General features: G+C 41.1%; 1 protein-coding gene across 7 annotated transcripts in view; it reads right to left on the bottom strand.

The window, feature by feature from the left end:
* Positions 1–13,667, bottom strand: part of SPIRE1 (spire type actin nucleation factor 1) — a 294,445-nt gene that overhangs the window by 74,419 nt on the left and 206,359 nt on the right. For all 7 annotated transcript variants that reach the window (XM_082258304.1, XM_082258305.1, XM_082258306.1 and 4 more), the window contains exons 5-7: positions 2,506–2,589; positions 885–1,049; positions 653–739 (exon numbers count right to left, since the gene is read on the bottom strand). In XM_082258304.1, the coding sequence (XP_082114430.1) occupies positions 653–739; positions 885–1,049; positions 2,506–2,589 (336 nt within the window). The remainder of the gene's footprint in view (positions 1–652; positions 740–884; positions 1,050–2,505; positions 2,590–13,667) is intronic.

The following is a 13,667-nucleotide window of genomic DNA, read 5'->3' as shown; positions in this document are numbered from 1 at the left end:
TGTTTTACAATTTTGTAATGTGATATTGTCACTTTATCATTATGTGAAATAAATTCATTGATTTTACACTGTTACTACTTCACTCTTTTTCTGCATACAAAGTCCCACCTGGGGGTTTTGTTTTTTGTGTTCCAAAAATTAGCACAAGGGACATAACTTACAGTCAAATGGATGTGTTCCTACTACTGTGGGGTTATCCAATGGTCTGTCGGAAGAGGATTTTACCTAACAAAAGCAATCAGCACAAGGGATACATCCTGCGCACTAAGTTATGCACCTTGAGCTAATGTTTGCGTTTTTTTTTATATTACTATGACTGCACTTAGACTGTAATATAAGGTAAAAAATAAAAAAGCTAAACAAGTCACCACATCTAAGAATTGGTAATCTGCAATATAACAACTTTTTGTTTTTTGGTTAATTACTGCTTTAACATTGCAAAGTTATTTTGAAAACACATTTGACCTCATTACCATTACCAGCAACATAGCAGCAGCTGTTCAGATAAATAATCTGCTTTTATAGTAAGAGCCTGGGCACAAATATCATTTGCCAAGGCCTGCTGCCATGGAATTTGCAAGTATTTAATTCATCAAGGCAGATGAACTAAAAGCAAAAGGATACATGATTACTACAGAGCAGGACTACATACAGGATTTAATGGAGGTCTGGAGCGTATAAAATCCAGGATTATTTCATGGGCACTCTTCTTTAATCGAGGAGGGATGTCACCCTGAACCTACAAGGAGACAGAAATAGAGTCTTAGAATAGAGTAGCTTAGGTAAAATCATTACCAGTGTTGTAATATTTTAATAGCTACATGTAAGCCACCACTACTGCAGCAATAACGAAAATTATTTATAGTTCAGCACGTCTGACATACCGCAACTTTTCTTAGTGTGTAACGTTTAGAACGTATGTCGTCCATCAGCATCTCATATGGGGTCAACTGGTATTCGATGGGTAACATGTTGTACTGGCGTTCCTGCACTTTCTTCAGCTTGACACCATTACGAAGATCACGCATAACCTGAACCCAGAACCTGGCCTAAAAAGACATTGGCAGATGTTTAAACCATTTTAGGAATAAGTAAAAATATAACAAAAACTTAATCCAGCTTATTAAAAAATGCAACAAGCATTTATATAAAGACTCTCAGTACCCAACAGGTCATTATTTTCTGTAAAGTGAAATAGGTATTGCTGTCAGGAGGGTTCGTACAATATAACTATAATTGCACCATTTCTTTAAAGCCTGAATGTTGTCAAGGATAATTTGGTGTGTATTTAAAAGTAAACTATGGTCATTATAGTCATTTAACTTTTGACAATCCAATATAAGCTTACTTGAAAAATCTTTCATGTTGTGAATGCTGCCTGTCTGCTGGTCTTCTCTTTCCACAACTTCCTGGATTCCCTGCATGCTCTGCTTCTCTTCTGTATACTTTAAATTTCTAAGGACTACATATTCCATGGTACCTTTGCTGCCTGAAAACTGTAAATTCTGTGCTGACACAACCTCCTGAAACGCCTCCTCCCAGCACCTCTATAGTTCATAAGGCAGGCTCTGTGAATTCTGTACCAGCAGTGCTTTTTCACAGGGCAAAGTGAATATGGGTCCCAGAACTCAAGTGAAGTACAGTGAATGTGCGGGGATCTTTACAAAGTTTACAAACTTCAAGATCTTTGAGATTAATAGGAGTGTGTGCTAGAAATAATTTAAAAACAATGGAAATCGATATGTAATTTTAATACTAAAGGAAACAGGGCTCTAGTTTTATTGTTTCTATCACAATAGTTTTTTTTTTTTTTCAGAACTTTAAAGTTAACATGCTATTAAAAAAAAAAAAAAAAAAAAAAAAGAATAAAAAAAGGTTTCTAGCTGCTCTTAACTTTAAAGAGAAAATTGAATACATTTCTTATTATAGGCTATTGTACGTAACGCACTTAACAGTCAGCACAGTGACTGTTAAAGGAGTGACAGGCTGGCTGGACCAGTTTGCTTGTCCATTTTGTCAGATTTCAGCATATAAATATTTTGGTAAAACTACCTTCCAAACACTGTAAAAGTGATCAGGTGGCTGTAAAACCACTGGATCCCTTATACAAGAAAGCCTATCGCTGGTTTTAAAAATGGTACCAGAATCATGGCTGCGGCCATGATTCTGATATAACCACTTGCTGTCCAGGACCTATAGGACCTATAAGTATGCACATTGGATGTGAGTGGTTAATAGGTTGCCATAAATAACCTGTCTGTGCTGTTCTCATTAATATTTTTCATTATCAGTTGTAAACTAGATTTGGACACTGTCCTAACAAAGGATTAAAGATTAGAAGGTGGGCTTCTTCTCTGTATGTTATAGACGCTACTTGTCCTAAGCTTTCTATTAAGACAGACTCACCCTGAACTAGTTCAAAAATCCTTACAGGCTACTACATAACCTTCTCCTAAGAAACATCTAAAAGGTAAGACTAAAAGGTAAATTTATTTGATATCTTACCCAGTCTGCATTCTTCAAATCATCAAGGTCAGGGTTACCTCGGTCACGTGCATCCTTGTCCATTTCTTGGATCTTCTTTAGACTCTGCAGATCAAAAATGCAGTATAAGCAACATTATGGCAGTAACAGGGCAATAGATAAAATCTAAATTTTCAATTTAAAGCTGAACTGGTCTAAAAATCCTAACTGAAGGATATTAGTTTGCTAAAGCACCGTGTATCAAACAACTGCCATGTTTTTATCAACTGCGGTTTTCATCTTTTTTTCTTCATCCACAGGTGATTTACCACAACCCCCTTGTAGTTCATTCATTCTAATTTTTGTGAAATCATTACCAATATTGCCCAAGTACCACGCAACTGCTCAGGCTCAAGGATACATCAGTTGACTGCACCCAAGGAAAGGGACTTTTGGCATATGACTAGGAGACAAATGAAAACGAAAATAATCGTCTTAAACATTAGAAAAAATATATACTGCTGGGTTTGCCTTTTTAAAGGTTTTTGGTCAGCATAACCAGTTCAAATATCATCCGGTTCCTGCTGAACCGTTAATGGGCAGGTATAATGTACGAGGTTGATCAATCAACTTGGGTACAACCAGCTTGCCAGATTCACTTTCGATTATCACAACCGGCTGCTATAGTCACTAGGGATAATCATTGTCTTCTGCCGGCGGGTGAGGCTGCCAAGAGGTCTACAGCAACATTAAAGGAGCAGCAGGAATATCTGGCAAGTACTGGCTGTGTGGTACATGTGACAACAATCTCCCGTGTTCTTTATATGTCTGGGCTATGGGGTAGAGTGGGAAGACAGAAGCCTTTTCTTAGGTACAAAAACATCCCAGAAAAAAAAAAAAAGCCCAGTTAAATTTTGCAAAAACACTTCTGAAGTTTCCAAAAAGAATGTGGGAAAATGTGTTATGGTCTGATGAAACCAAGATTGAACTTTTTGACCATAATGCCAAAAAGATATGTTTGGGGCAAAAACACAGAGCATCACCAAAAGACCACCATACCCACAGTGAAGCATGGTGGTGGCAGCATCATGCTTTGGGGCTGTTTTTCTTCAGCTGTAACAGGGGCTTTTGTCAAGGTAGAGGGAATTATGAACAGTTTCAAATATCAGTCAATATTGGCACAAAACCTTCAGGCTTCTGCTAGAAAGCTGAACATGAAGATGAACTTCATCTTTCAGCATAACAACGACAAAAGCATACATCCAAATCAACAAAGGAATAGCTTCACCAGAAGATTAAAGTTTTGGAATGGCCCAGCCAGACCCCAGACCGGAATTCGATTGAAAATCTGTGGGTGATCTGAAGAGGGCTGTGCACAGGAGATGCCCTCACAATCTGACACATCTTGAGTGTTTTTGCAAAGAAGAGTGGGCAAATATTGCCAAGTCAAAATGTGCCATGCTGATGGACTCATACCCAAAAAGACTGAGTGCTGTAATAAAAATCAAAAGGTGCTTCAACAAAGTATTAGTTTAAGGGTGTGTACACTTATGCAACCATATTATTTTAGTTTTTTATTTTTACTTCCCCCAACCTAAAATAGTTCAGTTGTTTAACCGAGTTGTACAGTTTATAGGTCACATTAAAGGTGTAAAAAGTTCTGAAATTATTCATCTTTATCTCATTTTTTTACACAACAGAAACCTGACATTTTTACAGGGGAGTGTAGACTTTTTATATCCACTGTATGTTCAAAAAAAAAAAAAACTAGTATATCCAGAGACGACACAGATCACTAAACCGCATGCAATCTTGTATTTTCCTGTAAAAGTCCAGCAAAGTCCCACCCCTTTTGGTCTAATAATATGATGTACCGTCTCTCTGATCATTAGTAAGAATCAGGAGGCAGCAAGGGACGGTGACAATCTCAATGTTCACAAGAAAAGTCAAGATTTTGATATAAGCTCGTCTGTCAATAGCTTTGGGTAGAAATTCAAACTTTGAAATATGGTTTTCAGTGAAAGTAACATGTGCAATATATTTTTTTCATCATATGCTCACTTTGAATTTCCCAGTTTTGGGACAGCTTTATGGTAAAACTGAGGATCAGCAAACTGATGAGCTAATCTTTCTGTCACTCTGTTTTCTCCTTCTATAAGCATACTCCTTGCACTGCAGCACAATGGACTGGCTTCTTCTGCTGCTTTTTCTTCCTTAGTCAAAATAGTGCTGTATAAAATGCATTTAAATGATGTAATAAAGTGGTGCTCCAGCCCCCCCCACGGAAAAATTAAAAGTCAGCAGCTACACATACTGTAGCTGCTGACTTTTAATATTAGGACACTTACCTGTCCTGCAATCCAGCAATGTCTGTACCCCAGCTGATGCTTCCATCGGCTCTCGGGTGCTGTAGTTTATAAAGGAAAAGGAATTGGCAGCAACTCCAGGTTGAGTCAAAATCCAGATTTATTGACTGGACATCCAAATTATGACAATCTTGACAAGGTAGACGCGTTTCACACACTGACTGTGTGCTTAATCATTAATCATGGTAGCGATTAAGCACACAGTGTGTGAAACGCATCTACCTTGTCACGATTGTCATAATTTGGATGTCCAGTCAATAAATCTGGATTTTGACTCAACCTGGAGTGCTGCCAATTCCTTTTCCTTTATCAAGTTTTCACGGAGGCGAGCCGGGGCATGCACCTGTGTGAGTCATCAGGCAATTACACCACCTGGAGCAGTGAGTCCTTGTCTCTTCAATTGCTGTAGTTTATAGCCTGTAAGGGAACTGTGCATGTGCAAAGTGCGTTGTGCTTTCTAAATGCCACGGCGGCGGGGCTGAACTATTGACGGACCTCACTGTGGTGAGGTTTGACAGGAGTGGGGATGGGTAACTTGTCAAACACAGGTACCCGCTCCCCCCCCCCCCCCCCTGGAAAAGTGACAAATGTGGCACTGGAGGGGGGAGGAGACTGATAAGAGGAGCTTCCACTTTTGGGTGGAACTTCACTTTAATGAATAAAGAGCTGCATTTATTTGGGTATTTTATATCTGTCTGGAGTTCAGTTTTAAATCATAAAGCCCTTTCAGGGTCCTTCGTGGCATTTTATTAGCCTTCAAATTGCAGTGATTCGTAATCTATTCCTATGCAATTCAGCAAAGATGAATGTGCCCATTTGTGCTACTTTAGGTTTTAATATGCCTTTACTCTCCCCTGCACCTGAGCCCCTGCTTCTATGATATTCTATCTGAATGTTCGCTAACAATAACAGTAATACATTTTTGTTTCGTGTTCTAATGCCATGATTCATGCTCATCCGCCAGAAGAGGAAATGATCTGCTCTAAGGGAAACTTCACTATATGGAGAGATTTTGCACATTTTATATAAATAATATTTTTCAATAAACACAGCAGAATAAGAAAGTGATTAAAAATGTTTTACACACTGACAGCTTCATCACAGTAGTTGTGTTGTCATGCATCATGCTACATATCAAGGATACAGAATAGGCATAAACATGAGAAAACTGTTTTCAATGAAGATCAGATACACCAATTTGTGATACATCAGTTCATTGAGGAAGCACACACTTAAAGCAATTCATTTGACAGGCGTTTCAATCAATGTCAAAACAACATGAAAAACAATTTGTGACCAAGTAGTTGAAAAAAAAAAAAAAATCCGTTCAGCCAATGTGCACTTATACAAGAGAACGAGGCACATTCGGGCTTAGCAGGAACAAGAAAAATCTTTAATAGTCTTTAATATAACTGGCCAGGTTTACTTGTAAAGATTTTAGATTTGTCTTATTTGGCTTTACTTACTTTGTCTAAGCTTAATGGTGACCATAAATGTAAAAATCTGATCAAATGATTCTTTAAAAAAAAAAAAAAAAAAAAAATTGAATAGAATCTATACATTATCGAAAAGACACAATATTGAAAATATTCTGAATGGAAAATATGATCATAGGAGAGATAATCAATATAATTAGGTTCCTGGCCCATCACGCAATCTTTTCAATGCTCCAATCATGATTTTTATCCGGACAATAAATCGATCAGCAATACAATCACATATAAAATCGTTCTGTGTAGGACCACCGTTACTTATTACTTGGACGAGCAGTTTTTGCCTGATCTCAGAAGACAGGCGATCAGCCAGGGGAAACTTTCATAATTTAGATTCCAACAGAATAATAGCAAAAACAATTCCCAGATTTCATTTTTGATAAATGGATTTTTGTAAGATCTTACCGTAAAATCCTTTTCTCTTAAGCTCATTGACAGACGTAGTCTTCTTGATTCTCAAGAGCTGGGTTATGTTGTCTCCGCAGGAGTAGGACTAGGCAGAAAGACAAAACGTTCTGGCTCCACCTTAGGGGCAGTCCCTGAGGGTATATCCTCCCTCTCTCTGCTACAGGGAATCAGTTCTGTTCTAAAGCAGTAACAGAGAATTTAACCCAACCCAACTCAATGATAGAGGGGCGGGTACTACGTCTGTCAATGAGCTTAAGAGAAAAGGATTTTACGGTAAGATCTTACAAAAATCCATTTTTCTCTATCGCTCATTGACAGACGTAGTCTTCTTGATTCTCAAGAGCTGGGACATCCAGAAGCAGTGCCACAAATGAGGGGTGGGATTGACAAAATCAAATCCAATCTAGAAGGCCCAACCGGTGCCAAACTAGAAGTTTTAAAGGCTCATTATAAACAAAGAATGAGACTAAAAGAAAAATTTCCAACGGAAAAAACCCTCGAGGTAGACCACTGGTCTCCTCAAATTGCGGCCTGCAAAACCTTGCGGCCAAACGAGGCATCAGACGATGCCATTACATCAACTTTATAATGTTTTGTAAAGGTATGCACCGACGACCAGGTAGCCGCCTTGCACACCTGGACCACTGACGCCTGATGGCGAAAGGCCCATGACGCACTAAGCGCCCGAGTGGAGTGCGCCTTAACAGGGAACGGGGGCTCCCGACCCTTAATAGAATAAGCCTGTACTACCGTCTGTCTGATCCATCTGGAAATGGTCGCGGCAGATGCAGGCAACCCCTTTTTGGGTCCATCCGGGATCACAAAAAGTGAATCCGTCTTGCGAAACGAGTCTGTCGTTTTCAAGTATACCCTGATCGCCCGGACCACATCCAAGGAGTGTAAAGCAAACTCCCGAGGATGACTGGGCTTAGGACACAGGGAAGGTAACACAATTTCTTCATTCAGATGAAATTCTGAAACCACTTTTGGTAGGAAGGATGGATTCGGACGAAGAACCACCTTATCTCTATGAACCACCAGATATGGTGAACGACAAGATAATGCGGCCAGTTCTGACACCCTGCGTGCAGAAGTAATAGCCACCAAGAAGGCCACCTTCTGGGACAACGTAGGTAGAGGAATCTCCCTAATATCTTCAAAGGGAGGTTTCTGAAGAACCGACAACACTAAATTAAGATCCCAGGGGGGTAATGGCGCGTGCACTGGCGGAGCCAGATGTCGCACCCCCTGAATGAAATTCCGCACCAAGGAATGAGTAGCCAAAGGCTTCTGAAAGAAGATAGCTAATGCTGAGACCTGACCCTTGATAGTACTCAAGGCCAGTTTCTGCTCAACCCCTTGTTGCAGAAAAGCTAATATTCGACTAATCGAATAAGACCGAGGACGGAACCCCAAAGGTTCACACCATGCAATGTAGGACTTCCATGTGCGATGATAAATCTTTCTGGAAGTCGCTTTCCTTGCTTCAACTAGAGTAGGAATAACTGAAGCTGACAAACCTTTGTCCTTCAGCACCTGGGTCTCAATAGCCAGGCCGTTAAAGCCAGCGATCGTAAAGCAGGATGGAAGATCGGTCCCTGAGACAGTAGGTCCTCCCTGAGAGGAAGTCTCCACGGGACGTCCGCCACCAGTCTGACCACGTCGGCGTACCAAGCTCGACGAGGCCAGTCCGGAGCTACCAGAATTACTGGAATTCCTTCCTCCTCTATCCTGCGAAGAAGTCTTGGCAGTAACGCGAGAGGAGGGAAGGCATACATTAGCTGGTATTGCCCCCACGGGGCGATCAGTGCGTCTGCGGTTTCTGCTAGAGGATCGCGGGAGCGAGCCACGAATCTCTGAACTTTCCTGTTGAATCGTGATGCCAACAGATCCACATCCGGGGTGCCCCACCGTAGGCACAACTGGTGGAAAACGTCTGGATGGAGGGACCATTCCCCCTGATCCAGAGTATGACGGCTGAGATAATCTGCCTGCCAATTCTCCAACTAGACAGAAAAAAACTGATTCCCTGTAGCAGAGAGAGGGAGGATATACCCTCAGGGACTGCCCCTAAGGTGGAGCCAGAACGTTTTGTCTTTCTGCCTAGTCCTACTCCTGCGGAGACAACATAACCCAGCTCTTGAGAATCAAGAAGACTACGTCTGTCAATGAGCGATAGAGAAAGATTCATTTAATAAAAATGCTAAAAGTAAGCCAAGAACAGAAGCAGACACTTAAAAGTGAACATATAAATTTAAAAGATGCAAGCACCTTTAGAAGAAACCACATGTCATAACGATCAGTAGATCCAGAGGTGAAGGCAGCTGAATTTAAAGCGGAGTTCCGGGCACAGAAGTCATTTTTTAACAAACATACCCCCGGGACAGTCAGGGCTAGCACATTCCACAATGGCTAGCCTCTGATCTGTCCCGGTTCGCACTTACCTTTTAGAAGAAATACTTACTTATAAGATTTCTTCCACAGCGTTTCCATCTCTCTTGTGGGCAGCTGAAGCCGGCGCGGTCCTCTTCTGTGTCTTCTTCCGCGTCTTCTTGTCCCAGAATGCGCCTGCACCGGCCCCTCTCGTCACTTCCGGTGCGGCGCCGCATTCCTAAACAGCTTCTGGGCATGCCCAGAAGCTGTTTAGCAGGGCAATGCGGCGTCGCCCGGAAGTGACGAGCGGGGCCGGTGCCGTCGCATTGATTCCTGGGAGCGATGACGTTCAGCTCCCAGGAATCATAGCGAGACAGGAAGTGACGGGGTGAGACGCGGCTCCGAGGGAGGAAGTACTCTGAGGTGAGTATTTACGATCTTCAATTAAAAGGTGAGTAAACAAAAAAAAAAAAATAACTATCCAATTCCTTTTCAGGTAATGTCGAACTAGCGGAGGGGCACAAAAAAAAATATCGTTTTTGTGCCCGGAACTCCGCTTTAAAGTAAATCTAAAGCCAATTGTTTTTAAAGTTTTGCAAAAGAGTGGGGAGCGGTTTGAACCCTGTCAGTTTTTATTACTTTGTCCCCCTTTGGGAAAATTCACTGTTTGTCCGGTGATCAATTTTTGGATGTAAAAATAGGGAATAACGCAAACTTTGAGTTGTCATCAGAAAAGCAATGGTGCAGAAACCAAATATTTAAAAAAAAACAGTTATTCTGGTGGCTGTGTCTAATAGTGGGTAGGGACAAATCAAAATTCGGACAGTTCAGCACGGAATTTGTGGCCACTCTGGAAAAAAATTTTCATCCTTCAGTGGTTGCAGCCAACTGGAAAGAAACAAATGGGGAAAAATAAAACAAAAAACAAAAAAAAAAAAAAAAACAGATGCAGCTGCGGGGAAATCGTTAGGTGGATTTCTTTAGTGCTTGTGTACACAAGTATGCAGACCAAAATTAGTGTGGATGCTTTTCCTTTACTTTATTTTTTTGGAATGTCTTTTGCGGAGACCTGTGGTTTTCAAGTGCTGAAAAATGCAGGTCTCCACACATAGTGTAAGCAAGCTTATTAAAGCCTCTGCTTTAGCTGTTAATCCCAGCTCCGTCCCCATCCTCCAGAGCATTTCTATCGAAGAGGGAGGTTGCCCAATAAATAAAAGGATCAAAAGAGACTTGGGAGGCAGAAGAGGCAGGGATAAGCTCGACTTTTACAAGAAATGTTGAGATTTGCACAACTGTCTACATCTCTTGATTGTTTTGATATGTTTTATGCTGATGGTAACATCTGTTTATACAGTATATACACAAAAGTATTTATTGGGAAACCCTCCTTAGAATTCCAACATGTCTTCACATGCCAAACATCGTGCAGGAGACAAAGCCATGTACTTGGTTTTTAAACAGGTACAAGAATCTGGGGCAGGCACTGTGTGCCAAGGCGCACCAAGGCCAGAGCCTCCATACGGTTGTCAACAGAGTCCTTATCAACCAATGACAGTTGGGGAGGGGAGAAGGTCTACACATTGTACAGAGACACGCACTGTGCCTGTATCTCTCTGCACGCCACCTTAAGGCCATTTCACACAGTGTGGCGTTTTTTCCGCACTTAAAGAACGGCAGTCAGGGATAGGACACACAGATAACATTTGTTTTCTGTGTGTCCTATTCACAAAGAAATGCAGCCCGGAGCTGCGCTGCATTTTATCGCAGCGCACTGGACAGGATTCTATGTCACTACAGCAGCACAACACACCGCACTGCTGTACAGTGACAAGCATAAAGTGTTACTTTTGTGCACTTCAAATAAAGTTTGAAAAAAAAATGTGGGGGGGGGGGGGGGGAAACTGTGTGATGCACTGCGTCACACACCACACTGCCTTCTACCGCTGGCTCAGTGCAGCAAGAGTGGACAGCTGCCGCACACTAAGTCATTGTGGTTTAGTATGCGTTGGGTGTCAAGATCAGTGTGAACGGGCCCTTTGAGTTGGTCCTAATTACCTCCAGTTTCACTATCTATGAACTGAAGGTAATTATTTTTTTATTTTTGGTGCAGTAATACCTCTACTTTGTAAAAGTGGGACTATAAGGAACTAACTAAATCGTATCGGTAAAGCTACTGAAATGGGCTACAGGGATTTTCTGAATCTGGTGCAGACCAATTTAAAATGGCCATACTGCCAGAAAAGTGTCGCTAGGACCTTCAATTTCCCGTGAAAATATTTTTCGTCATGTCCTCATTTGGATTTTCCCAGTTTTAGGACAGGTCTACTTTACCATGAAAACTCCTGGGCTTATACAAATGTTTGAGAATTTAGTCTGATACCATAAATGTGCAGGCTGATCTATAAAAGATGTATATTTTCCTTATTTTGCTTTACCTATTCTGAGGAATCAGAGGTGAGCGGTCATATGAAGTCTCAAAACTGCTGCTTTGCCAACTGCCTGACTTCACGTAGATAAATGATAACTTTCCTGAGTGTGCAGTATTTTATAACCCAGCTAAGCAATATAGAGAAATGTAAAAAAAAAGGGCTCTGTGTTTGATACTGTTATGGTTACTTAGGAGCTGTAAGACAGAGTGTGTTAAGCTGCCCAGGAAAGGAAAATATATAAGTAGAACAATTTTTTTTTCCTCGTGTTCTAAGTTCAAACTAAAGTTTATGACAGGTTAAGTTTTACATATTTACATCTAGGTGTACTGCAACTGCACCTGTCTTGTTCATTGTGTTTGGTATGTTCTTCTGTCACCCCCTACTTTTGGTGTTAGTACATTTCTTAGCTAAAGATTCCCTGCATCTCTCCGCTGCTCAGTTGTTAGTTTTACTTTCCTAGCAGACAGGACTTAGGAAAAAGGAATTGTCTTCTCACTTCAAATACTGGAAAAACATGTACTGCACCTATCTGCAGTTAAAATATGTTGGTTTCAACTTCTGTGTCTTATTGAAGAGTTAAGCTGTCAGCGGATTCTGTCAAGTCAGCAAGTAGCCATTGTAATGGTATCGTGCCGCCATTTCATTCAAACGCTGTCGCAAGCATCCATCTTGTGTTGCGAGCTTAGTTGACAGTGTTGGAAATGGTCATTCTTACCAGCCTCATCCCCCAGCCTTTTGGCAGTGTAATGACCCCCTGGGTCACTGAATGCCAGGTTCCTGCACAGCTGACATTTTTCACACCTTTACTATACACAAGCAGATTGACCAAGCAGACATTCCGTCTCCTCATGCTCTAAGAGTTAATTGGTAATCTGAACACAGCATATGGCTCCTAGGTCATTCGAAAATTACACAGTTAACCACAAAACTTCCTAACTTTATACCCAAGCAAGATATGTCTCTAGAAAGTAGATATTTGGGTGCCCCATAAAATACCGATCGAATTAATATCAAACATGAACCCCCTCATGCCTAGTAAAGACAAGCTAGCGATCAGATGCCTTACAGGTCATAGGTTATTCCGAGATAACCCATGTTTACTGTCTAAAGATAGGACATTCAAAACTGGAACATAAAATATCGGTTTCAAGCATGTAACCGTGTCAATACTCAAGATATGAGTGCTTTTATTAATCTGTCAAATGAGGAGGTCCCTTAGCAGTTTATAGACTCAGAGCCTATTGGCTAAGTACTTCTGGTAACACCCCCTGGAGGGTCAGAGAAAAGGACAGGAACTGGTAGAGAGCTCAGTTCTCATCCTACCATCGAGGCCATAACATCGCTCAAGGGGAACCGATCATACCTGTTCAGCTTCTGAACTAAGGTAATACCAGGACCGTTTTAATGCATGTATTTTAATTTCTAATTCTTATCTATTCTTCTAAATTGCTGTATTGTGTCTCTATTTCATTGTAACCCATTTTTCTGTAAATATTTTTATTCGCACCAATTTTAACCTTTCTTATAATTAAACCTTATTTAGAAAAGTGTTAACTTGTCTCTAAGCTCTTGAACGCAAAACTGACCCAAAGAACCTGCCTCCTGAGAGCGCTACTGTTAGGATAAATCCTCCGGACATTCCTGTCTGCATGTGAAGGAGCGTGTTACGGATGATTATCCTAAATTCATAATTGATATTTCTAAAATTACGAGCGTTGTCTGGGCTCATTATAAATGTAGAGGTGGTGGCAGAGAAAGGGTTAATTGTTTAATTAGCCCGGTGACAATCGCTCTCAGTCTGCTGGCATCTAGATTGTGGTCCCGCAAGCTGGACAATCTGTGTGCTGGGTGCAGCTGAGAGTGGCATTGTTACGCAAGTGACAGCAGGGTGTGGGATTGCCTGGTCTTGGGTCACAAAGAGCATGAGAAGGCTAGGGGTCTGATACCCGCCACCGTCACAGCCATACTGTCCATAAAGACTGGGTCTAAGGAGGTAGGTCGCTGCATAAGTCAGCATTTGAAACCGAACATTGCTAATTACAAGCTGTGTGTATAACATCAGTTTATGAAGGGACAGTTTGAATAATGTAAAAGCAAAAAAATAATAATTTGCTAATTAAATTGAAGACAGATAT

This window comes from Pelophylax lessonae, assembly GCF_965119305.1.
Source record: "Pelophylax lessonae genome assembly, chromosome: 5".
In the NCBI taxonomy this organism is placed as follows: Eukaryota; Metazoa; Chordata; class Amphibia; order Anura; family Ranidae; genus Pelophylax; species Pelophylax lessonae.
Note: the sequence above shows the minus strand (reverse complement) of the source record. Positions and strands in the feature narration are given on the sequence as shown.